General features: G+C 40.8%; 1 protein-coding gene across 2 annotated transcripts in view; it reads right to left on the bottom strand.

Moving 5' to 3' along the window:
* The window catches only part of METTL21C (methyltransferase 21C, AARS1 lysine), a 58,455-nt gene extending 43,955 nt beyond the window's left edge, over positions 1-14,500 (bottom strand). Inside the window, exon 1 of one of the 2 annotated variants that reach the window (XM_008171651.4) lies at positions 14,358-14,500. In XM_008171651.4, the coding sequence (XP_008169873.1) occupies positions 14,358-14,479 (122 nt within the window). In that variant the 5' untranslated portion in view covers positions 14,480-14,500. Of the gene's footprint in view, positions 1-776; positions 2,439-14,357 lie in introns of those variants that run through there. The other variant, XM_024108246.3, reaches the window with a different exon arrangement.
* Positions 14,501-25,287: the final 10,787 nt, after the last annotated feature.

Here is a 25,287-nt window from a genome sequence, read left to right as displayed (position 1 = left end):
CACAGCTCCCTACTGTGACCATGAAATCCGCCTGCACCCTTTGCAGCTGTTTAATAATGAATTAGGCATTCCACACAGCCCCATTTTTCAAGGGTGAAGTGTCCAAGATCACCCGCATTCCCTGGAGTCTAGAGAATGAATGGAAACTCCATTGAGCATGCTCATGAAATTCTATATGTGTCTATAGTGCTATATAAGCTGTTAAATGACAAAGTTAAAAAAAATCCCATAAATCTTTACAGAGGCTTTTTATTCCCTTTAAAGACTGCTCTTTAAGAATGTAGCAAGGCATAAATGTGCTTACAAATAAATAGATTTGAATATGAGCAATGTGTGTCATTGGCAATAATCGATTTTTACTCACACAAACGTATAATTAAACATGCAACTGTAAGTGTCAAGTGTCTATTTTGAGAAGCTTTTCTGCTTGCACTCACCTGCGACCATGTATAATATAGACTCCATGATATTACGTTTCTGCTACTCTGTAAATTATTTCTAACGGCTTTCCCCTTTCATTTAATCAATGGTCCCTTTAACCCAGAAGTGAAATAGTAGCAGGAGTGAGTAAGCTGAGACCAAAAGGTTAATTCCTGCCAAAATATCATTCACCAGCCCCTATGTATCCTCATTTTCACTTCACACAGGACGGTAGTTTCTCAAACACATATGCTTTTGAAATACAGTGGAGCCCTCTCACAATGAAGTTTTGTCCCCCACCCCCCAAGAAAACTTTACTACAAGCAGAGTTTCATTATAACAGGAGGGAGCCCTACCTGGCAAACTACCCTCTCCTCTTCACTCCAGCAGTCCTGGCTTTTTCACCCTTTAAAATTGCAGGGGGCAATGGGGCTATGGCTGTGGCTGGAAACAGCTTCAGCAAACCCAACCTGGTTGCTCTCTGATCCCCTGAGAGCAGCTGCAGCAAGACAACGATCCTTACCCCTCCCCCAACAGATATGGGCAACTTCTTTTCCCAGATACAGCAGAAGAGGCAAGGGAGGTGATTAATCTTTGAATTGATTAGCATCAATCGATCCATTTATGCTGGACTGAAAGCCATGGGCGCCGATTCCGTGGGTGCTCCGGGGCTGGAGCACCCATTGGGAAAAATTAGTGGGTGCTCTGCACCCACCGGCAGCCAAGCTCCCCGCCTCCTCCTCCTCTTCCTCTCCTGAGCACACCGCGTCCCAGCTCCTCCGCCTACCTCCCAGTGCTTGCCGCTGCCAAACAGCTGTAACAAGCTCTGGGAGGGAGGGGGAGGAGCAGGAATATGGCACGCTCAGGGGAGGAGTCGGGGAAGAAGCGGGGCTGGGATTTGGGGAAGGAGTTGAATAGGGGCAGGGAGGAGGCGGAGTTGGGGCGAGAACTTTGGGGAAGGTGTTGGAATAGGGGCGGGAGGGGGTGGGGCAGGAGGGTGGAGTCAGGGCAGGGCTGGGGGCAGAGAGGGGTCGAGCACCCACCGGCGCCAGAAGAAGTCGGCACTTATGGTGAAAGCATCTCCCAGTTTATGGTGAAGCGTACTATTAGAGAAAGGAGTATTGAAGCAATTCACGAATTTCACTCCACTTCACCAAAACCCAGAGTTTTATCACAATGCAGTTCACTATTGCCTTGATCCAGCAAAGCACTTAAGCACATGTTTAACTTTAAGCATGTGAGTAATACAGGGACTACTCACATGCTTAAAGTTAAGCACATGCTTGAGTGCTTGGCTAAATCAGGGCCCAAAGAAGTGGGCTTCTCTGGAGCTGAAGCCTACTTCACTTGTATGGTAAGCAATCCCTAACCTGTAAATGGGGCGAGGTAGACAATGATTTACTTGGGGTGGAGAGTAATTTAGAGCATTCTTCATATTTGTGATTATTAATCCTTTATAATAAAGATAAATACTATCAGGGTCTTTTTAAAATGCATCTTCTTAAATGGCTACACCTAGTAATTTTGCTTATATTCTGGAGTGTCCCTTCCTTCCCCTGTGCCTTCTCCTGGCTGCAAAGGCCTTATGGTTTCATTATCTGGAAGGAATGTTGCGGGAGTGGGAGACCAATCTGTTCCCCTCGCACAGGGATCGGCAACTTTTGGAACGTGGCTCGCCAGGGTGCCGGTTTGTTTACCTGCCGGGTCTGCAGGTTCGGCCAATCGCGGCTCCTATTGGCCGTGGTTCACTGCTCCCTCGGCCCGCACCGCTTCCCGCAGCCCCCATTGGCCTGCGACAGCGAACTGTGGCTAGTGGGAGCCACGATCGGCCGAAACTGCGGACGCGGCAGGTAAACAAACCGGCCCGGCCCGCCAGGGTGGTTACTCTGGCGAGGCGCATGCCAAAGGTTGCCGATCCTGCCCTGGAACTTCTCAAACTTCATTACACCACAACCCCCTTCTGACAACAAAAATTACTACAGGACCCCAAGATGGGGGACCGAAGCCTAAGCCTGCCCAAGCCCTGCCAACCGGCGGGGGGTAGCCAAAGCCCCATTGCCCCAGGCCAGGGGGCCAAAGCCCAAGGGTTTCAGCCCCAGGCAGGGGGCCTGTAATCTGAGCCCCACCAACCGGGGCTGAAGCCCTTGGGCTTGGGCTTTGGTCCTGGGTCCCAACAAGTCTAAGCCAGCCCTGGCAACCCCATTAAAATGGGGTTGCGACCCACCTTGGGGTCCCGACCCACAGTTTGAGAACTGCTGCCCTAGCACAACACACTTGTGCAGGAGAGGCACAGATCATGACCCTACTATTCCATATACTGTGTATGCATATGTCTAATAGAGACAAATTTTAGCTGTGTATGGATCCAAGTAATGTGCATGGGTACATTGTATATATAATTTTTAAACTTAGAACACCTTAGCAATATACATATTTAAAAATTCACTAAGGGCTTTAGGAGTATTGGTGAGTGTTGCTAATTTTAACACATTTAGGCCAGAAAAAAATGGTCAGTGTTCTTGAAATCTGTGTCTAGACTTGGTAGCACTCAGAAATACTCTGTTAGATTCCTGACACTGCCAGGGATCAGAGCCATAAAGTATTGAACAATACATTTCGGATTCTCCACACCTCCAAGAAAAGGGAAGTTGTCTGGCTTGTTTCCCCTTACAGAAAGTGAAACAGAGTAATGGGAGCAAATTGCAGTGCTCCTATAGCCCACACTAGGGTCAATGAAGGAGGTGCCAGAATTTGGTTGTATGATGTCTGTCACAGTGTCACAGGTGACAGTGAGAGTGTTAACATGAATATTTAGGCTGCAATGAAAGAAGCAAATGAGCTTTGCAACTAGAGGAGAGTTTGGTGCTGACTCTCCTGTTCCCCGTGTGCCCTTACTTGGATTCCTATGTCAACACTAGAGCGTAGAACAGAAATTATCCAGGTTTAAACCTTTAATAAATTTAAATTGTCACATAGTTTAAACCCCCAAATTGAAAAAAGTGTGTGTGTGTGTGTGTGTGTGGTGTTAAGCTTTACAACCCTAACCACATGCAATTCATTAAATTACCCAATTCCCCCCCCCCCAATTTAAGTGTCATTATTCCCCTAAAAAAAAAAAAAAAAAAAAAACCGAACAAAAGTACTTGTGGCACCTTAGAGACTAACAAATTTATTTGAGCATAAGCTTCCATGGGCTACAGCCCACTTCATCGGATGGACATTAGGAAACAATCATATTTTTTATTTTAAATTAAATTAAATTAACAGTAAAACTGATAGAATGCAACAGATATTTCACCCTCTGCACATCAATATTTGGGATGACTTCCACCCCTATGAGGACAACCTTCCCAGACAGTGGAATATTCCAGAGAACCTCCCAGGTCAGAAACATCATTGTAGAGAAGGGGACACTTATTTTCCTGGTTTTCCATAACAGGCAACACTAGAAGAAAAAAGTATCAGGTGATCCTCATGCGCTGATGTAAGAGCAGCTTCCAGCTGAATCCTGTTTAACACATCTCCCCCTACCCACTTCTTAGCTTTCCTCTAGCTTACCTGGTTAAACAAGTTCCTACAGACCATGAATGCTCAGTTTGACTCTTAGCTATGTTGGTGCACAAGTTACATTGAAGCACAAAGTGTGGGCATAGATAGCAATGTGCATAAATGCTAGAAAGAAGGCGACAATTCATCCTAATGTACAAAGTCAGCACAAGGCCTTTGCACCATTTAAGCACTATTTTGTGTGGTATGTAGGCCTTTGCACAAAGGGTATAAAACATGATTATTATCAGAACAAAAGACTAAAAATGGCTCCTTTTTATGCAACAGATCTGTCCTGTGTGAATGCATGCGTAGCTGCTGACTTTACTGACTTTTTACTGCTTTTAGCACTGCAGAGCCAGCAGAGCTAACGGAGAATGAGCTGGGTTCTTTCCTGGTGCTCGTACCACCTAGCAGAATTGTTAACTAAGTATCAGTGACAGATATTTTTATCTCAAGGTGCACAGAAGTGTACTACTCAAGGGAATCTAAGATACATCTCTAACACACCTCACCTGAGTCAGGATTACTGGTAATGATGCATCAGCCAGAAAGAACCCAGCTTGACTTTCAGTTCCCACACAGTTTTCAGATGGAAAACAAAATAAATGTGAAACCCAAGAAGGCTGAGGAGCTCATTTGACCAGTGAGGTTGATTTTTCAATTAGTCTTGGAACACCGGGGAAATTCCAGAAGATCGGAAGAAAGCTAATTTGTGCTAATATTTTAAAAGAGTAAATAGGATGACACAGGGAATTATAGGTCTGTCAGTCTGACACCTACCCCAGGTAAAATAATGTAGCAGCTAATATAGGATTCAATTAATAAAGAATTAAAAGAGGGTATTATAATTAATGCCAATCAACATGGGTTTATGGAAAATAGATCCTGTCAAACTAACTTAACTTTTTTTTATGACATTACAAGTCTGGTTGATAAAAGTAACAGTGTTAATGTAATATACGTCGACTTCTGTAAAGCATTTGACTTGGTACCACATGATATCTTGATTAAAAAACTAGAAAAATATAAAATGGCTCACATTAAGTAGATTAAAAGATGGTTAACTGATCATCTTAAAATGCAATTGTAAATGGGGAATCATCAAACAGGTGTGTTTCTAGTGGGGTCCTGCAGGAATCAGTTCTTGGCCCTATGCTATTCAACATTTTATGAATGACTTGGAAGAAAACACAAAAATCACTGAAAAAGTTTGCAGGTGATACAAAAATTGGGCGAGTGGTAAATAATGAAGAGAACAGGTCACTGATACAGAGCAAGCTGGATTGCTTGGTAAACCGAGTGTAAGGAAACAATATGAGTTTTAATACAGCTAAAAGTAAATGTATACATCTGGGAACAAAGAATGTAGGCCCTATTTATGCGATGGTGGACTCTACTCTGGAAATCAGTACCTCTGAAAAACATTTGGGAGTCATGCTAGATAAACAGCTGAACAAGAGCTCCCAGTGCAACACTGTGCCCAAAAGCACTAATGCAATCCTTGGATGCAAACCCAGAGGAATTTCGAGTGATTAGTGCTGGAAATATAGGTGTGGGGGGGTGCTGCCACACCCCTGGCTTGAAGTAGTAATAACAAACACCAAATACGTGCTTTCCATTATCAGCACCCCCACTATAAAAATTGTTCCAGCACTCCTGTCTCGAGTAGGAGTAATGAGGTTATTTTACCTCTGTATGTGGCACTGATGTGGAATGCTGTGTCTCGTTTCTATGTCCACAATTAGAGAACAAAGTTGATAAATTGGAAAGGGTTCAGAGAAGAGCCCTGAGAATGATTAAAGGATTAGAAAACATGCCTTATAGTGAGAGACTCAAAGAGCTCACTCTGTTTAGCTTAACAGAGAAGGTTAAGGAGTGACTTGATTACGGTCTATAAGTACCTACATGGGGAACAAAGATTTAAATAATAAGTTCTTCAGTCCAGCAGAGAAAGGTATAACATGAAGTTAAAGCTAGACAAATTCAGACAGGAGATAAAGCATGAATATTTAGCAGGGAGAGGAATTAATCATTGAAACAACTTACCAAGGGTCATGATGGATTCTCTGTCACTGGCAATTTTTAAACCAAGACTGAATGTTTTTCCAAAAGATATGCTCTAGGAATTATTTGGGGAAGTTCTATGGCCTGTGTTATGTGGAAGATCAGACTGGATGATCCCGGTGGCCCCTTTTGGCCATGGAATCGAAGCAACTATGAAGCCTTTCTACAGAGAGACTTTTCAGAGAAACACCAGGAAATAGAAGATGGTCCCAGGGAAAACCTGTTAGGAGGGAACTGGGAGAATTCCTATTCTAACTAGGAGAACTTTTAACAGCTTCTGAATAAAAATCTAAAAGTGAACATATTGTCATCATGAATGGGCTATCTCCATCACAAATGCCACGACTTCAATTAGCACGTGTGTAGTACAAAGGCCAAGGAATGACTAAACCCCTAGCGGCAGTTCTTCCAGAACAAGGGTGAGTCACTATAGGGCATCTTATATAGCTGCTGCCTGTGCTGTCTCTATTCTGTGGTTATCAAGCCAGATCATTGATATTATTGATCCTTGATATTATTATTATTTTATTGGCTTTCTGTAGTGCCTAGGAGCCCAGTCATGAACCAGGATCCCATTGTGCAAGGTGTTGTACACAGAATAAAAAGATGGTTTCTGCCCCAAAAGGCATGTCTACATAGCAGCTGGGAGGACATGCACGTGCTGGCTCTGCTTGAGTTAACATGCTAAAATGGCATGGGTGGCAGCTCAGGTTACCTGCCCAAGTACATACTCCAGGACGGGGGGTCAGCTGGGACTGTACTTGAGCTAGTCTGAGATGCTGCCCATGCTGTGGCAGCACCCTCCCAGCTGCTGTGTAGAACATACCCTAAGAACTTACAATCTAAGTAAAAGCATCAAATTTCACTTCGGTTTTGTCTACACAAGGAAAATGCACCAGCACCACTCCTCCAGTGCTTCCAACAATGCAGACAGGGTGTCAAGGCTGAATCCCCACTCTGGCACCTTGAGTGCAGGAAGTGGGGGCCCGCAAGGATTTTAAAAATTAATACCTGCCACATCAGGCTTGTATTAAACTCCCAAGGTTACAGCTTCTCTCTGACCTTGGCTTGGTAAACGCTGCCACCATTCAAATGCAAACAAACCCCTTTGAACCCAGGAAGGAGCACTTGGGAATTCCTCCTGGTGGGTGCCCTCAAGCCCTTTCACACACACACACACCCTGCAAAAAAACAAAGGAAATTAGCTGTGGCTATCAGCTAATCAAACAACATACACAAACCTCTTAGAAAACCGAAAATCCTATCCTGTTCTTTAAAAAGGTAAATTTTATTAAAAACAAAAAGGAAAAAAAATACATCTGGAACTTAGGCTTTTTGCTAGATCTTAAAAGAAACAATTACAAAAATTAAGCACCCAAAATACCTTTCTTGGTGGTTCAGCTTAAAGGTTACAAGCAAACAAAAGCATCTGGGGTTAGCACAGAGGAGCTCCACAAGCCAAAATAAGAAATAAACCTGATAGCCTCTAACTAAACATTCCCTATCCAAATTATTTCTTCTAGGTATGGAAGGTGATTTTTTTATACCTGGTTCAAGCCTTACACAGCATTCCTGCTGTGTTTCCCTCTTTCTGAGAGAGGGCACAATACACAAACAAAGGGAAGTTATTTCCCCCCATTTAAAGAAGTTCTAGCCCTCCCATTGGCTCTTTTGTTACCCACTTCTTTTCCTTTACCTGGGGAACTTTGTTAACCCTTTACAGGTAAAGCAAGCAAGGAACAGCCACCAAGAGGGACTTTATAGCTAACTGGCTGGCTGGAGTCCATAAAAGGAAGTTCCCCTCTCCCCCCCTTCATTTATCACACAGCGTATAGACATTTTTACCACCATAGTAGCAGGATTAGTGTCTGCACTATAACTTCCATCATTTGTAGCTGTAGTGGGACTCTACCACTGCAGTAGAATGCTTACAAATGTTCCCAGTGTAGATGTACCCTCATTCACACTGAGTAGCCCCAATTAAATTTAAAAAATGTTTCAGTGGGACTACTTGATGGAATAAGTGCTGCTTAAAATGAGCATGAGTTGCAAAATGAGGTCCTTAATTATTTTTTAAATTAGTCACCCATAACTCAAAGCTCCTTTTCAGTCCTAGTTCATTTCCATTCTTTACAAGATATTTCTTGCAATCCCAACATATAGTTTAATTTTGTCAACAAATTGCATTTACTATACATTTGATAGAGGCTGGCAAGATATCCAGATGCTGCTGTGTACTTGTTCTGCATTCAGTATAGCTGTGTAAGTATCTCAAAATTTTCCCCATAAATAGGCACTTGAATCAAAGAACTGAATGTGCTTTGGCTATGTATGAACTTCTTTTGTGATCCCTTTCCATGAATATTGTTGCAAATGAGTTTTAATTGTAGACCCAAAAGAAGAGCCCTAGGTTGATGCCTTTTTAAAAATTTGTCCTCAGAAGACCAAGAGTTCCTTTTAGCACTTTGCCTGACCAGATATACTCTAGTTTAATTTTCAATACCCATACTTTGTTTGTCTTTCTAATTTATGTTTTGAGTGATATATCCACAAGAGTTCAGTCATCTCAGGAATATCCATGTGAGATTTTGGTAGTCTTGCTTGATTTTTTAAGAGAGAACAGCTGTCTGGTGAGTAATCCAGCAAGATTTACACCAGTCATGTGAGACTGCTCACAAGAGTCCACAGAGGGCAGTGAAATCAAAAAGATCATGTAGATTTTCCAGGGCATGGATTTCCAGTCACACTACCTGTAACTATTAACATAAACATGACTTCACACAGGATTAAATTCACCCGCATGCAGAGGGATAGCACAAGGTTTATGCAACACTTAAATTCTCAAAATAGGGCTTAAATGAGATGTAAGTGCTGCACAGATCTTGTACTGCTCCCCTGGACCTCAACATGGAAGTTAATTTCATCCAGTGTGCATAAGATATGTAGGGTTGTATTTAACTGATGTGCAACAAGCATGCACATTTTTGCAGGTTCACATATTATTGTGGCCCATAAAGTTCCCAGCATAAAGATTTCTATGTCCTTAGAAAATATAGGTTGAATTGAATAAATAAGGCTATTATAAAATCTATTTTTTCTGCTGTTTTATTGCTCATAGTAACTAGCTTATAAGCACTGTAAATTTTCAGAATAATGTGTTCTGAATGTAAACTCTACAGTAAAATATGGCAAAAATATGTGTGTGTGTCTTTGTAAAACATAGTCATATTTTTAGGGATGCTTTGATACTGAGATGAGCTGGTTGGAAAATGGACTATATTGAGAGCCTAGAGGGTTCTGTAGGGAAGTGTGTTATCGGGGCCTAGTGGCAGTATGCAGACAGCCTAGAATAGGGGTAGTCAATTATTTTTTGTCAAGGTCCAAATTTCTTGGTCAAGGTATATCCAGACTCCAGAGAAAATAATAATTAAAAAAACAACAACAATAATGATAATAAGTAAATAAAAATATTTCAAGGTCTGTTCAAAAGCATCTGGCAGTCCTGATTTCACCTGTTGTCCGCCTGTCACCCCCACCTAGAATTACGTGGGGTGAGTTGTACCTCTCCGTTTTTGGAAGCAGCCTGCTTTGTGTCTCTGTGTTTTGTGGGTTCTTGTGTGCTATCCTTCTGGACTCTAAGAAATAGAGTCGTGTTACTCTGCCAACTTCCAGAAAGAGCATTTTATGTTTTTCATCTAACTTCTGTGTGTATGGCCATCAACATAGCACAAAACATTTTCTATAAACACTTTTGTGAATATTTTTGTTTGTTTTTAGTCTGAATTCTTCTCCCAGCTGTTCGTCGTCCAGGGCCAATGGGCGCGGCGGGAAGTCGCGGCCAGCACATCCCTCGACCCGTGCCGCTTCCCGCCGCCCCCATTGGCCCGGGACGGTGAACTGCGGTGAGTGGGGGCCACGATCAGCCGAACCTGCCGCGTCAGCAGGTAAATAAACTGGCCCGGCCCGCTAGGGTGCTTACCCTGGCGAGCCGCATGCCGAACGTTGCCAACCCCTGTACTACAGTGATGAGTGCAGTATAAGAACCTAAATCAACTAGAATAGAATACAAAAGGATACACTGTGGATCTTTGCTTGTATGAAATGGTATTTATAACAAACTGCCTTCTTGCTATTATCCTAGTGTGTGGATTATGTTATCATTACATTGACCATGATCTGGCTACTAGCAATGGGCCTGAAGCAAAGCTGATTTCCCAGAACTGTTAATAGTGCATGCACCTACAAACTAGACCTCTAAGATCATATTCTGGAGCCTCATGGACATGGTGGATTGGGAAATTTCATCATTTGCTTGATAACTAGTTTGAGGTTATTTTGTTCTCACAAGAGCTGGAGGCACCTCAAGGAAACATTTGCCAGTTAGCTGATGATCATAGAATATCAGGGTTGGAAAGGACCTCAGGAGGTCATCTAGTCCAACCCCCTGCTCAAAGCAGGACCAATCCCCAGACAGATTTTTACCTCAGTTCCCTAAATGGCCCCCTCAAGGACTGAACTCACAACTCTGGGTTTAGCAGGCCAATGCTCAAACCACTGAGCTATTCCACCCCCCTCCCAATGGTGCTCCAAACACTGCTCCAAAGCAGCTCAGTTCCATCCTGCTCAAAGTGCGGAGGGAAGGGCTTGTGGAACAGGAATCAGTGTTTATCTTAATTATTTGCAGTTGGGTTGGAAGAGAAGGTGAGGATGTTTAGTAAAGTAATCAGATGGTTTTAACTATAACAATGGTTGACTGATGATTGACTGAGGCTTCAGGAATTTAAGGAGAGAGACAATTGTTTGGCAGTTCTATTTAGGGAAAACATTTTTTAAGACTGCTCATTTAATTAAAGATCAGACTTAACAGCACAAATGCATATCATCTTCAATAGTATCATGAGATAATGAGGTAGTGTGGTCAATAGTATCATGAGATAATGAGGTAGTGTGGCAATCTGGAAAATATCCATATTAGTCCTCATTATCTGCTGTGGAAAATAATGGTTTTTGATTTCTGCAAGATGGCCTCCCATGGCATGGGGTTCACACTATCGTGAGTCGAACCAGAAAGAAAAAAAGTCTGTCTCATTTTAAGATATGCAATTTGACACAAATAGATCCCACACTCAATGCAGAAGGGTTGCACTCTGACATGGCATAGTATTTATTAAAAGTAGTGTGCTTCTGCCACAGGACAAAGAAGAAAATTGATTCCAGGGTTTCGTTGATACTGGAGAATTGAACCATGTATAATTTAAATGTTAGCACTGGTTTGTATCTGACTGGCACATTACAGAACATTCACACTATTGATTCTATTTCACTTATCCCTGCACCCACACAAAGCACTTTTCCTTCCTGGAAACCTATCCCACAGTTCCCAGCACAACTGATAAAATCAGCGTCTTGTGAAAACTAGAATGGGGGCCTGCTCCCACTTCCTGTTTGGATGTGGCCAAATTCTCTTTGAAGAAGAGATGGAAAACTCATACACACAGCTTGCAAGATTTGATCAGTTATACTCTAAAACTGCTTTCTCCTTGAGCCTGAAAACTAAACGCTAGCCTAAAATTAGTGCTGAACCAAATCCAAATGCTTCTGGATTCACTTCTACCTATAAACAGTTGCCAGTGGTGATCACTGCAATTACAGGTGCAATGTTCTGAATTTGCAATCCAGAATCCTTTATGTCAGCCGTTTAAAAATGAAGATTCACAGTGAGATAATTCTCTTGGAAATTCATATAAACTAAAGGAACAACTGCAGCAATTAAACAGGAAAACAAATTCGCCATGTAACCTTCCATTTATATAAATCAGCTTTTATCAGCTTGCTGGAGGACTCCACCCTCCTCTTCAGCACTGCTCCTGTCCATCATTCTTAAAATACAGGGCCAAAACCTCACTGCAGGAAGCCAACGTAGGTTGGCACATGTGTGACATGGTTTGCCAAATCTCTCTCCCGCTGATTTTATTATCAAACTTGACTCTTCCAGAGACTCTGTGTGCCTGATGTCATTGCTCAGAAATTCTTGGGCTGATTAGTTGTTGCTGGCAATGAGGGAGTCTCTCTCTAATGTCTGGGTCTCAGTGTAATGTTACTATGCATAGCATTTGCCCAGAATAGTGAAGTGTAATATTTTCCCCCCTTTTCAGCTAACTGAAGTACTCCAGTGGCCTATGGACATGTGAGCTCAGTTCTGAAATCCATATTATGTCCTTGAGTTGGCTCATAACGTTAACCAGGTGATCTAGAAGTGGCCATGGATATTCCGGAAAAGTCGGAGGTTAAACATTGCCTTGTTTTGTTCCTCATAAATAAAAACTGTTTGATGCTGCACCAGTTTTGAAGTGCTTACTACTTTGGACAAAGTCCTGGGTTTCATCTCTCTTAAGAACTTGTGCTTGTCAGAAGCCAATAATTTATAAGCACTGAGAAAAAGGAGTGCCAGACATGTCTGGGGCTACAGTCTGTCATGTGGATTCCAATAATTTGCTGCCCATGCAGCATTTCATGGCACCATAAAAGCTCCTGTAAATGAAGGCAGATTTTGTGACACACACTCCATAATTTAAAATGGAGGTCAAAGTAACTGACACAATTTACCTTACACGGTAATTCAGCTCAGAAAAGAGCAAATGAGACAGAAGGTGTTTAATGGGGTATCAGAGGGGTTGGTGTGAGGCCCAATCTGATTTAACATCCTCATTAACCTCAGAGAGGGAGTAAATAGCATACTAATTAAATGTGTAGCAGATACTAAATTGGGAAACTTTGTGAAAAACAAGGAGAGGGAAATAAAAAGGGGGCTAAGTCTAACCTATAAAATATGCTAAGTAGAAATTAGGCTTTGGCCTAAAGTTAGCCTAAGTGTACAGGAGTTTGGGACACTGCACTTTCTAATGTGAGCAGAAATTAGAGATAAATTGGAGACAGTAAGGTGGGGAAATTGAAGTTATCAAGGACATGACCCAAGGTTATGGTGCTGATTTGTTTTGGTTACAACTGTTTTGAGCAAGGTTTTAATGAGTGTTTTTGAGAATTGTGGATGCTTTATTAAAATGCTGTCTATATTGATAGTAGGGGAAGGACATTGGTGCAGATGTTAATTTAAAATAATGTGTAACGTAAAAAGCCAATAAGGAGCTGGCAGAAATATAACTATGGTAAGGGGCAGTTTAATGTTAAGTAGTATTATAATGGATTACAAAAGGAGTAGTTTGTTAATTTGTGGAGCATGCTAATTAACATCAAAAGGGTACCATTAGGTGCCAACATTCTAAGGTTTTATTTCTGTTGTCAGTGGAGATCACACACTTATATATCATTTTATCTTTGAGTGCAAGTATAATTGTATTGTGTACATGGTAATTGCATGCCTGTTTACTTAACTAATTGTTTTTCTTTTGAATAAAGTTTGGTTTTATCATTCAAAGTGTTGCATAGTGGTCCTCTACTAATACATTTTCTATAACTGAGCTAGTGGCGCAAACCTGAAAACTAAGTTGGGTTTTATTGCATCCTTTAACAATTTAATATTAATTGGGAATATTTCAACATAAAGGCTACAAAAGGTTACATAAGAGATTAGAGTGGTAAGTAAAAACTACAAAATTAAATTCAAGTTGGAAAAATGCACACTAGTGCATTGGAGGAAAGAAACTAAAAGATATTCAGTGGAAGAAAGTCCTTGGAAAGCTATAATGCCAAGAGGGACAAAAGAATGGTAGAGGAAATGAGCTTGTAGTTTTATAGCTGCAAAAAAAAAAAATCTGTGCTTGTAAGATGGTCGCAGTCCCCTCCCCGTCCATCATGGTGGGAGGCCACACCCTCTCACTGCAATGCTCCTAGAGCGACTCTGTTCGGGGGGGCAGGCAGCAATCAGTTAAAGCTCTAGCCTGCAGTGAGGCAGAGCAGTAGGGAGTCTGTCTGCCTGGAGCCCTCAATCAGGGCAGGGCAGCAATCAGTTCAGGTAATGGCTCTGGCCTACAGTCAGGTAGAGCAACAGTGCAGTCTGGGGGGGATGAGCTCTCTAGCGAGAGAGCCAGCCAAACCATCTGGCATCCTAGCTCAGGCAGGTACCAGACCAATGCAGGCTTCCGGGCCGAAAGGTGGGGAGGCTACCACCCCAGGGGTGGGATGGCAGGAGGTAGGGGGACGCAGGCCTACACACTACAATGTGTGCCAGCTCAAGGCCCTAACAACGGCAGAGTGGTCAACGGGGAAATCCAGCCACAAAACACTGGCCAGCTTGCAGTCAGTCCCACAGATGAACCCTATTCAGCTTCCCTGGGCTCCTTCCTACACTCGCAGTCTGGGGGTACCTGGGTTCTGGGGTTGTTACTGGTATCGCTGGGGTAAATGGCAAGCAGCAGCTCCTCAGTGTCCCCAGCATCTGGCAGCTCTGGCAGTCCTTCCGGGTCTCTGGCATTGTAGCAGCCTCCATCAGATCTGAGCTCCAGCAGCATTGAGAGACATCCTGCTCCTCTGGCAGCTCTGCTCTCACTGAGCTAGAGGGCTGGCCTTTTATATTTCCGGTTCCTGTCCCACCCCTCTGCTTTCGGCGGGGTGGCTGCGGATATCCCAGTTCTGCCCACCAGGGGGCGGTTGTGGTCCCCTCCCCGTCTGTCAGGGAGGGAGGCCACGCCCCTTTGCTACAGTCCCATTTTGAATTTAATAAATAGAGCCATTGCATCAGTAATGATAGTCAATCTGTAGATGAAACTGCAACTAGAATATGGCACCTAGTTATGGGCACCTTAATAACAGAAAGATGATGAATTGGAAGAAATTCAGAGAAAGCAATAAAAATGATTAAGATAGTAACAATAGTAAATATTAATATCATGGAAGCTCCTACAGATCCTAATATGTGGTGGCAAGGGGAAGGGGAGAGGTGTACAAACACAGTAAAGAGACAATCTTTGCCGTCCAATCTAAAGACGGGATGGAGATCTAACTTATGAGGAATCCGCTAAATATGTATATCTTGATTCAAATGATAAAGCCAAGATATGATTGCAGTGTACAAGTGTTTGAAGGACGTAAACACCAAAAAGAGAGAAATGATTTAATGTGGTACAAGGGTGTATATATAGTATCAATGGTGTAAAATAACCAAGGAAAATGTAGACTGAATATCAGGAAAAACTTCCTGATGGTCAAATATATTACTCTTTTGAATAGCTTCCCAAGAAAACTGGCAGAAGCCCCATAATTTGGGGTAATTGAAACCTGGACTGAACAAAGTAATAGCTAATAGTGAAACCAATCTTTCATTGGTAGGTGGCTATATTAAATGGTTTTTGCCATCTCTAAGTTTTATTATTCTAAAAATTAATTTGATCTACAAAAGTGCTTGTTTTATGGCACACAGTATAAATTCAGCATATACTAGGAACTCATTATACTTCACTCCTTCACCTCCTCACTGCCTAGCCATATTCTGTGCACACAGCTGGATGATTAGGCACATTCCTGCCTCTAATATTCTGCCAGTATAGGAATCCGTCAGCCCTCCACTCCTGGTAGTAATAGTAGTTGTTGCACACTGCTATGGTCCACCAGGACTATTGCTTTTCACTGTAGCTACTTTAAAAAAAAATCTTCTTGCTCACCTGCAATAGTAATGCTCTTTTGCCTTCCAAACTTCCAACTCATCAAGTTTTTAAATGGTTGGAGGAACAGTTTCAATACAAGTTTACACCAGTTGATCTCTTTGATTTCATTGGAGTTACTCTTGGTGTACCCTATAGAGATATGTTTATGAAAAATTGTGATTTGGAGATGCTTCCTCGTAACGGACAGTGTTGTGAGTTTGGGAATTTGGAGATGTGTCCTGGAGGCAGGGATTGGGAACACTGCATGGCTGTGTGCAGCAGCTCACCAGAGATGCTCTCTCGTTTGTTTTATTCCTTTCTCATTCACTAGTTTGTTATTTAATGAACCCCAAGATCATTACATGGTGTCAGAAGTGCTGAATGAGAAGGAAGCTCCAGTCATTTTGAAGTTAACTCCTGTCAGGTGTTTGCAGCTGAAAGCAGAGACAAAGGGAGGCACCAGAGAAGCAAGTGGAGCACCAGGCACAGAGGCTTTTACATGTATTTGGTGAGCACAGTAGTAGCTTGACTAGCTTAAGAAGAGTTAAAGGCCAAAAATGGATGTCTTGCAACCTCCTTCCAGTCTGCGATTGTCACACAATGTGGCAGAGAACTGGAAAAAATTCTGACAGAGATCTGAATTGTGTTTAGTAGCCACAGCGGCAGATGAGAAAAAAAGGATAAAGTGAAATCATCAATCATTTGCACATTGTTGGGGAGGAATCATTGGATATTTATAACAACTTTAAGTTTGAAGAAGGTGAAAGCATGAAGTTAATTAAAATGCTGACTAAATTTGAGGAATATTTCATGCCAAAAAGGAATGAAACCTTTGAGAGAGACAAAATTTTAACATGCATGCCAAAAACTGATGACACCATTGAACAATATGTCACAGAATTAAGGAAAATCAGTAAAACCTGTGACTTTGGTGAGCTGACAGTTTCTGGTCAGAGACAGAATCATTTGTGGCATTAAAGACAATGTGTTAAGAGAGAGACTGCTCCATGAAGGAGACTTAACTTTAGAAAAAGCTCTTCAGATATGCAGGATAACAGAAACTGTGAAAGCACAAGCCAAAGACCTAAATTCACCAGAAGGGGTTATCCATGTACTAAGTACAAAAGAATATAGCCAGAATAGGTCAAATCAAAGAGAGGAACCACTCGCTATGAAAATTACTGCTAGAAGGGAGACAGTTATGTGGAAGGTGTGGATCACAACATGGCCCCAAACAGTGTGTTTCCTTTGGGAAACTCTGTCATAACTGTGGGGAAAATAATCATTTTGCAAAACGCAGCAGATCCCAGATGCAGAAAGGCCAAGTGCATTCAGTTAAAGACAATCTGGTTGAGGAGTTTTTCATAGACGTACTGGGGTCTATCAAACCTGATAAGAGGGTCTGGATACTGCCTATTACAGTGAATGGAACAGTTATTCCACTGAAATTGGACATAGGAATACACTTTAATATTTTGTCTGAACAAGATTATGAGAGACTGAAAATAAGACCAAAATAGGGATCAACAAAAATAAAAGTAACTGATTATTCTGGAACAAATATACCAGTGAAGGGGAGGTGCATTGCTAGCATCAGCCATAAAAACACCATGTACAGGCTCCCATTCGTTGTAGTGTCAAAGGAGATGACACCAATTTTAGGCCTGGCTGCAAGTGAGAAACTCAGTCTGGTAAAATGGGTGCTCTCACTACAAGATCATACTGAATCTGGCTATGAGGCACTCTTTCGGAAATATCATGACTGTTTCAAGGACTGGGTTACTTGCAGGGTGAACATACAATCTGAATAAACAAGCAGTTCTATCCAATTATCCATCAATGTAGAAAGGTGCCATTTGCACTCCGTGATGCAAGCTCAGCCTTGAGTTTAAGAATGGAAGTAATGCAAGTAATACAAAAAATTGAGGAGTCAACAGAATGGGTGAACTCCCTCATCATTGTGGAGAAAAGTAACAGCCAGCTACGCATCTGTTTAGGTTCCAGAGATCTCATTTCAAACTACCAACCAGAGAAGAGATTATGGCACAGTTTGCAAATGCTCAATATTTTAGAAAATTGGATGCATCCTCTGGTTTTTGGCAGCTAAAATTAATTGAAGAAAGCTCAAAATGATGCACATTTAATACGCCATTTGGAAGATACAGATTTTTACACTTACTCTTCAGCACCAGAAGTGTACCACAAAACCAGACTATTAATGGTGTTGACACCTCAATGGATGACATCGTCATCTGGGGCTCAACGAAAGAAGAGCATGATCCGAAACTTCGGGAAGTCCTGGATGTAACTAGAGCTGCAAACCTCAAAATAAAGAGGGAGAAATGTGTTTTAGGAGTTACAAAACTGACTTATGTTGGGGACATTATTTCCAACGAAGGTGTAAAACCTGATAAAAGGAACATTTCAGCCATTGAAATGATACCACGTCCCCAGTCAAAGAAAGATGTCCAATGATTCCCAGGAATGGTTATGCTGGAAAATTCATATCTAATCTATCTACCAAAGCAGCATCTTAGAGAAAACTCATAGAGAATAAAAATGAATGGCACTGGAGTGCAGAACAGGAGGAATCATGGGAGGGTTTAAAACAACAACTGATACAAAAACCAGTGTTGAAGTGTTATACACCAGGAAAGCCTATTAAAACATCAGCAGATGCTTCACAGTCTGGGTCAGGTGCAGTGATTTCACAGAAGCATGAGGATTGTTGGCAACCAGTAGCCTATGCATCAAAATCACTGACTGAGGCAGAAACCAGATATGCACAGATCAAGAAGGAGCTTTTAGGAATATTATTTGCCTGTGAGAGATTCAATCAGTATATTAATGGACAGACAGTGAAAGTTGAAACAGACCACAAGCCCCTGATAGCTTTATTTAGGGGGTAAGGGTTGAGCCTCGGGAGGGCAGGGCAGGGGCGGGGCGTTGGGGGGAAGAGGCTGGGCACGGGTGGGGGAGGTTCCGGCATTGCATTCTTGCTGGAGTATATGGTTTTTAAATATTAAAAAGTTGGGAACCCTACTCAGTTCACTTTGGTTTCAGTGAATGTTGAAGGTGCTTAGCACCTCCCATGATCAGGCCCTAGATAAATACTAAGCATTTTTTAATATATATCTATAAAATATAGTGCATTTATTACATTAAGCAGCCAACTTGCAGCAGTTTATAGATCTATTTCCTTGTTTGCCTAGTACTCATATAATGCAAGCCTACATACGAATATTCAAAAAACAGCAAGTTTGGTGATAAGTCTTGTGAAACTGATTGTACTGAATAAATGCTGGATGAAGCACTAATGAATAAACTACATGAAAACCAAAATGCTTTATATAGAGAAACATAACTTCAAACATGCCACAAGTTCTTTAAAGTATATATTTTTTCCTTCCTCAATTGAGGATTCCATTTACAAAGGATTGTAGGTCATATAAACATTCCATAGGTTCATATACTTGTCATAACATGTTGACTTTTTTATACTCTAGGGGCAGTATAATATGAAAGCACTATTAGATAGAGAACGCAGCATTGCCAACGCTCAAAGATTATTCCTGAGTGACCCAATTTGAGGTGTATTTTATGTTGCTCACAATTCACAACAGCAGTATGAGACAGACATGATTTTGTCATAGCTACTTTCTTGCCCTACCTGGAGGCGGGCTCGCCTACAGTAATAGATCTGTAGGGAATTATGTTGAGAGTGCTCTGCTCCGTGTCAGGTCTCAGGAAAAACTAGTAGTATGGATTATAGAATCATTCCCTTCAATGAACAAATGGTGATGTAGGAACTAAAGTGTTCCTTAATACGTTGGAGAGAGATGAAAATGCTTGCTCCACTGGGAGGGGAAGAAGGGAAAAGAGTGCAGTCCTACCTAAGATGCCAGTTTGAGAGGAGACCCTTGTATGTATTTGAGCTTGGAAGTTGAGTTGTGCAAACACACCTGGCAAGGGTGGGCCTCTTCCTCCTACTTGCTGCAATGAGGGACTTACCTTTAAGAGTTCAAGAAACATACAACTTTAAATTATAGCTATTTGCCAACTGAAATTATTGAGGAACGCTACTTATAGGTTCTAATTTGGTTATCAATATATGGGCAAAATGATTCACTTTAAGTTTATTAGATGTAGTGTTGGTAAATATTAATCTTTTATTATTTTATTTTTATGTTAACTCATGATACTTTGACCAAACAATATCCCAGAAACTTTTCTCTGTCAGCCAAAGAGCTGTTTAAACCCTAATGTGTTTTGTTTTAGACTAATGAATGTCTGTAAAATCATAGCAGGACTGTACTTAATTAGCCAATCTGCTTTCTACCCTGAACTTTAGCTGACCCTTAAATGTTATCAATAAGCTGAATTATAGTGGGACCTTAGTGTGTTGTTAATAATGGATTGTGTGTCCTCTTACTTTAACCTTTGACCCTTAGGAAAATATGTCCAGATGTCCAGAAAGGAACTATTTGTAATTGATATGGTGCAGGTGTTTTCTGTGATTAAGATAATGATCTATCGAAAGATCCTTTTAGCTTACAGGAACTACACTAACAGATTATTTCTGCCATAATGACTTAGTTACAGTTATCTTTTGTGATTGATAAAATAATGGATTGATAAACAGGTGTCTTTAGCTTATCAATTAGGTAAACCAAATACCATGAAAAGAGTTCTACAGATCAATTGGTCTTTTTCTTTGTCTCTTTTCTGTAACTACGCATAGTATATAAAGGGATGAATTTTGGGGAGTTAGTTAGAAGTGAAGTAACCTGCCAACAATCCTCCAGTCTCAGATTGGTACATATGTTTCCTTTCTGTATTCTGTATAGTGCTGTATTAAGTATTAATTGATTGTCTTACTTAAATAAAACTTCAACTAAATTGGTTATTTTACATCATGTCTTATTAAATCCAAACAAGTAAAAGTAGTCAGTAGTCAGTAGTCTCTGAATCTTAAATAGTCTGATACATAATAAAAACTCATCTAGAATACTTGGGTGGAGGTGGCAGATATCAGAGAAAAGTAAAGTTGTGTATCTCCTGAGAAAACAGGTATTGAGATGTTCAGTGATTAAGTGGATTACCACAGATGGCTCTACTCCATAAAACTATAAAAATATTGACAGGAGAGACCTCAGCAGTCCAGAACCTAGTTTGGGAATCTTCATAATGGGATAATACTGAGAAACCAGGCTGATTTAAGGTACCAGAGAAAATTTTCATGACTTGGTCCAGATCCCCAGCTGGTGCAAATTGGGATAGTTCCATTGCCTTCATAAAGGTACACTGATTTACACGAGTGAAGCAGAAAGCACTCTGAGCGTGTTAGACTGCAGACTATCAAAAAAACTTCATAAGAGAGAATCTTATCTAAAACTGCACAGCAACACATTAAGGTTTAAGGAACTGGATCAGGTTTAACGGACTGGATTATTTACATTTGCACAAAGAGGCAGAAAACCAAAGTAGATCGGCTTCAATAAACTTATTTAGACTCAATTCGTGGTACTGTATTTCATGATGGGTATTCCTTTATTCTGAGTCTTATTCAAAGGTGAGAACATTGCAGATGCTGTACAATATAATAATTATAATTAACAGATACCCTTTCTAGTAATCTCAGTAGAGAGAGCAAAGATTAAACTGGTGTGGATATTACACCAACTCATCCTACTCCTAGAGATGGGTCCCTCTAGATCCATGGGCAAGGCACATTGCAGGGGCAACGTGGGGAGGATTACACTACAGTTGCTCATCATACTCAATATGTGAATAAATCAAGGATTTCATTTTCTAATTTTCATGAGCACTAAATTCAGTTTAAGGGCAAAGCAATGCATTTTGCTGCATTTTGGAATGAAGCCACTGATTAATCTAAATAAAGATTTGTTAAGAATTTCCAATAAGAAATAAAAGGTATAGTTTGAGCTCTCAGATTCAATGCTCTAACGTGACATTTATCATTATAAATAGCAATAATCTCTTCAGATAAGTAACTCTCACTAGTATGAGTAACTACATGACTATGAATGATATCACTTTTTTTGGACCCACAGTTAAATGTTAAAGGTTCTCATATCTTAGTGCATTAAGTACTTGGTTAAAATAAGAGTAAAACTGACATTGGCAATGCTGTTCCTTCCTATCTTTACACATGCTAATCTTTTGTAGAAATGGTGTAGACATTATATAATACGTGCCTATATGCTGAAACTTCAGAGTAAAAATGTCCAAGGAATCCAGTATTGTATTGCGTGGATGTGCCTTAATCATTAGTTCTCATCTTGCAGGAACGGAGTATAAAGAGGTTTGTCCATTGGATTTTATCCTAATTAGCTCACTGATAGTCCAAGAAAGAGAACAGCCACAAAGTATGTTACATGCTGCCAACAATTCCCCAGTGCAAAGTACTAATGAATTGTAACAGCTGCTACTTGAACATAAGGTAAGTGCTTCTTATCAAATATCACTGAGGGAATGTAGCACCCCTAAAGGATTGAAGAATTTATAGCAGCAAGAAGTCTCTATCTGACAGCACACATTCTGATAATACATCTACCGCATGGCCTAATTAAAGTGATGAAATCAAGTACTATTATCTGTCTGACTTGCTCTTAAATAATAACACACACACAACCCACCCAGGCAAGTAGGTAGCAATCTTGATAAATATGAATTGTATCACTCAATATTTTAATACGAGAGGGAGAGAAGTCATTTTATTTCATGTGAATGATTCTTCCAAACCCAGTACATCAGCTGCGCCACTAGAACAACCTATAATCATCTCTGTTTGATCATCTCCCTCCATCTATTTTTGTGTGGAGATGTTTCATTTGGATAGCTCTAAATTGATTTGTTTGGAGGAATGATGGTTAGTCAAACATCAGATTAACATTTATTCCCTGAGGATAAAATCGTGCTTGCCATGCACAAATAGTCCTGATGTGTAAAGCCAGCCAGATTTGCAAGACACCAGTCTGAATGTTTGGACAATGTCTTTGATGTTGCTGTGCAAAGTTCTGATATTTGCAGAAAGTGATGCAGCTGACAACACCGATTGACTGGTGTGGCAATATCACACCAGAGCTACAAGCCTTTACTGCTAAGAGTTTATTTGCAATAACCACCCTTGGATTCCTGTAAAATGCTGTTCAGTTGTATAGTGGATGCATTAGGTATTACATTAGTGACCTTTTCTAGCTTCCAGTATAACACAAGCAACTGATAATAAAAATTTTGATGCATTAAATTAACTTCTTCATAGATTATGGTCTAGGTATACTTGGTCCTGCCTTAGTGTGGGGGGTCAAAGTAGATAACCTCTCAAGGTCCTTTCCTTACATTTCTATGTTTCTATGTGAAAGAGTTTCATACTACCCTTACAACTAATGGGAAGCCTGGCTCCTTCTCAGTTAGAGTTAGGCCATTGAGGTACCATGGAAGCATGAAAAATGGACTTTATTACAACAACATTTTTTGGACCCAGGCATTTTGGGTGTATTAAAGAGCTAGTGTATAAGTGGGTTGGTAAAATGGGAATTAGAAAAGGAGGAATCCAACTGGCTGATGAAGGTTCAGATTGTGTGGGTATCCAGCATTATTGCACAGAATGGAATCCATCAGACTGTTTCCCATCCCAGAAGTCATTATTCCCTTACTGCAGAAAAAAACACTATGGAATACTTTTACAATATCTTCCCTTATTGCATATTTTTATTTAATCATCTTTTTCATTTTTTCAATTACTACAAGCTTCAGGATCCAAAAGTCCTAAAGTTCACAGCTGTCTTTGCAAACTGCCTGCTGAAAATTGGAAGCTAAAAACCTATAACATGAAAGTTCTCACTCTGAGACATCTATCTCACTAAGTATGAATGCTGTACGGATCACCATAATATCTGAGTGCCTACAGTATCTAGCTAGCTATTGGTGGCTTTTCTGATACTATTTCCAGGGAAAAAAGGTTCAGTAGGGGGAAATAAGGTAAATGTGAGTATTTTAAAATACTTTTTACATTAATATATGACAGCAGTTATCTACATGGAGCAGTAATAGTGGGAAAGAGCAGCCAGTATCATGTTGACCAGGCAATTCTCTTTCAACGCCTTTTAGTCCATGCATCAGTTTAGCAAACTTTAATTTATGCAATGGGGAGTAAAGTTGAAAGTCGTTTGCCTTTGCTGAGGAAGAAGATAACTATGCTAGTGTTATTAAAATCTGGTGAGCATTTCATAAAAATAATTAAAGTAACATATGGAAAGGCATGCTTTTACAAAAGGATGCAGAACCCCTCCCCTCCAAAAAACCACCCAAGCATGCCTTATATATTCAGGCAGAGCAATGTGACTTCAATATCAATAAGGAAATTCTCCTAAGAAATCATCTAGTGGTTGAGACCTTACACAAAGAACTTCCAGAAAAATTACAGTTAATGTTGGCCTCTGGCACAGGCAGAACAATAAGCACAGTAATTTGAGTTAATGAAAATGCAAGTCACCTTGGTTAATATTTTCAGGTGTAATTAAAGGATTTAGGCACCTAAATCCCATTGACTTTCAGTGAGAAAGCAGTGGAAGCATAGGGCAGGAAGTACCAAATAAAGTTCCTGTAGGGAAAAGGGAAGCACCATTAAAACATTCCTCTTAAGAGCAAGGAGTCCCCTGAGCAGAAATGTGGCAAGTGCAGCAAGGGAAAATATAGAACAAATGAGCTCTGCTTAGTCAGTGAAGCATGTGTGTCAGAGAAAAGAACATTAAGAGCACTGAAACCAGAGAGAGAAACCGAGCAAGTATGTGTGATGCCTAGGATGTGTTATTAAAGGCAGCATTCATGAGCAGACTTGGACTGTCAGCGTCAAGATTTATCATACTACTGTTAAATTTAAAATTGATTCAGGAGCAGAGGTGACTGTAAAGAGACTTTTAAGGAAAAGAGCTCTAGCCTTAAACTGGAGTAATCCAGGGAAGAACACTATAGTCCAGGACAGACAAGTTGCCTGAGTTTGGTCTACACTACAGAGTTAAGTCGATGCAAGGCAGCTTACGTCAACCTAACTATGGAAATGCCTACACCAGTGGTCCCAAACTGGGGTTTGTGAAATGTTACAGGGGGTTCTCGGGAAAAAATTCCCTAATGGTGGACAGAGCTGTCCCTAGGAACCCCGGGCAGCATGGGGCCAGCAGCCCGGAGACCCTGGACTTTCAAGAGTTAAACAGATCATAGCAAACATATCTATCACACTGAGGAGATTTAAACGTCAAGACTCCTTATAAGAAATGGAAAGGGAGGTGGATATTTTTTGCTGTTTTTAAAATTAAATAGGCAGCTAGTATTGTTTTTAAAATTATTATGAAGAACAAGTTTAAGCTTTGTTGTAACGTGCGTTATTTGCCTGGACTGCTCAAGACCTGAATGCTTGTGTAGGAGGAACTCTGAGTTGGTTTCTTAAATACCTTCATGATGTTTCACATCTGATACTCCTTGATGAAACATGGGAGCCTTGTGTTAGAACAGACTTATTCAAAGTGATACAAGCGACGAAAGTGAGATCTTGGAAGAGTGTTGCCGTTTTTATAATATAATAAAAATACTGTAATGATAAATCATAATTAATAATAGTGTGTAATAAGCATGT

Source organism: Chrysemys picta, chromosome 1 (assembly GCF_011386835.1).
Source record: "Chrysemys picta bellii isolate R12L10 chromosome 1, ASM1138683v2, whole genome shotgun sequence".
NCBI classification, from domain to species: Eukaryota; Metazoa; Chordata; order Testudines; family Emydidae; genus Chrysemys; species Chrysemys picta.
This window is presented reverse-complemented; position numbering and strand designations above follow the sequence as displayed.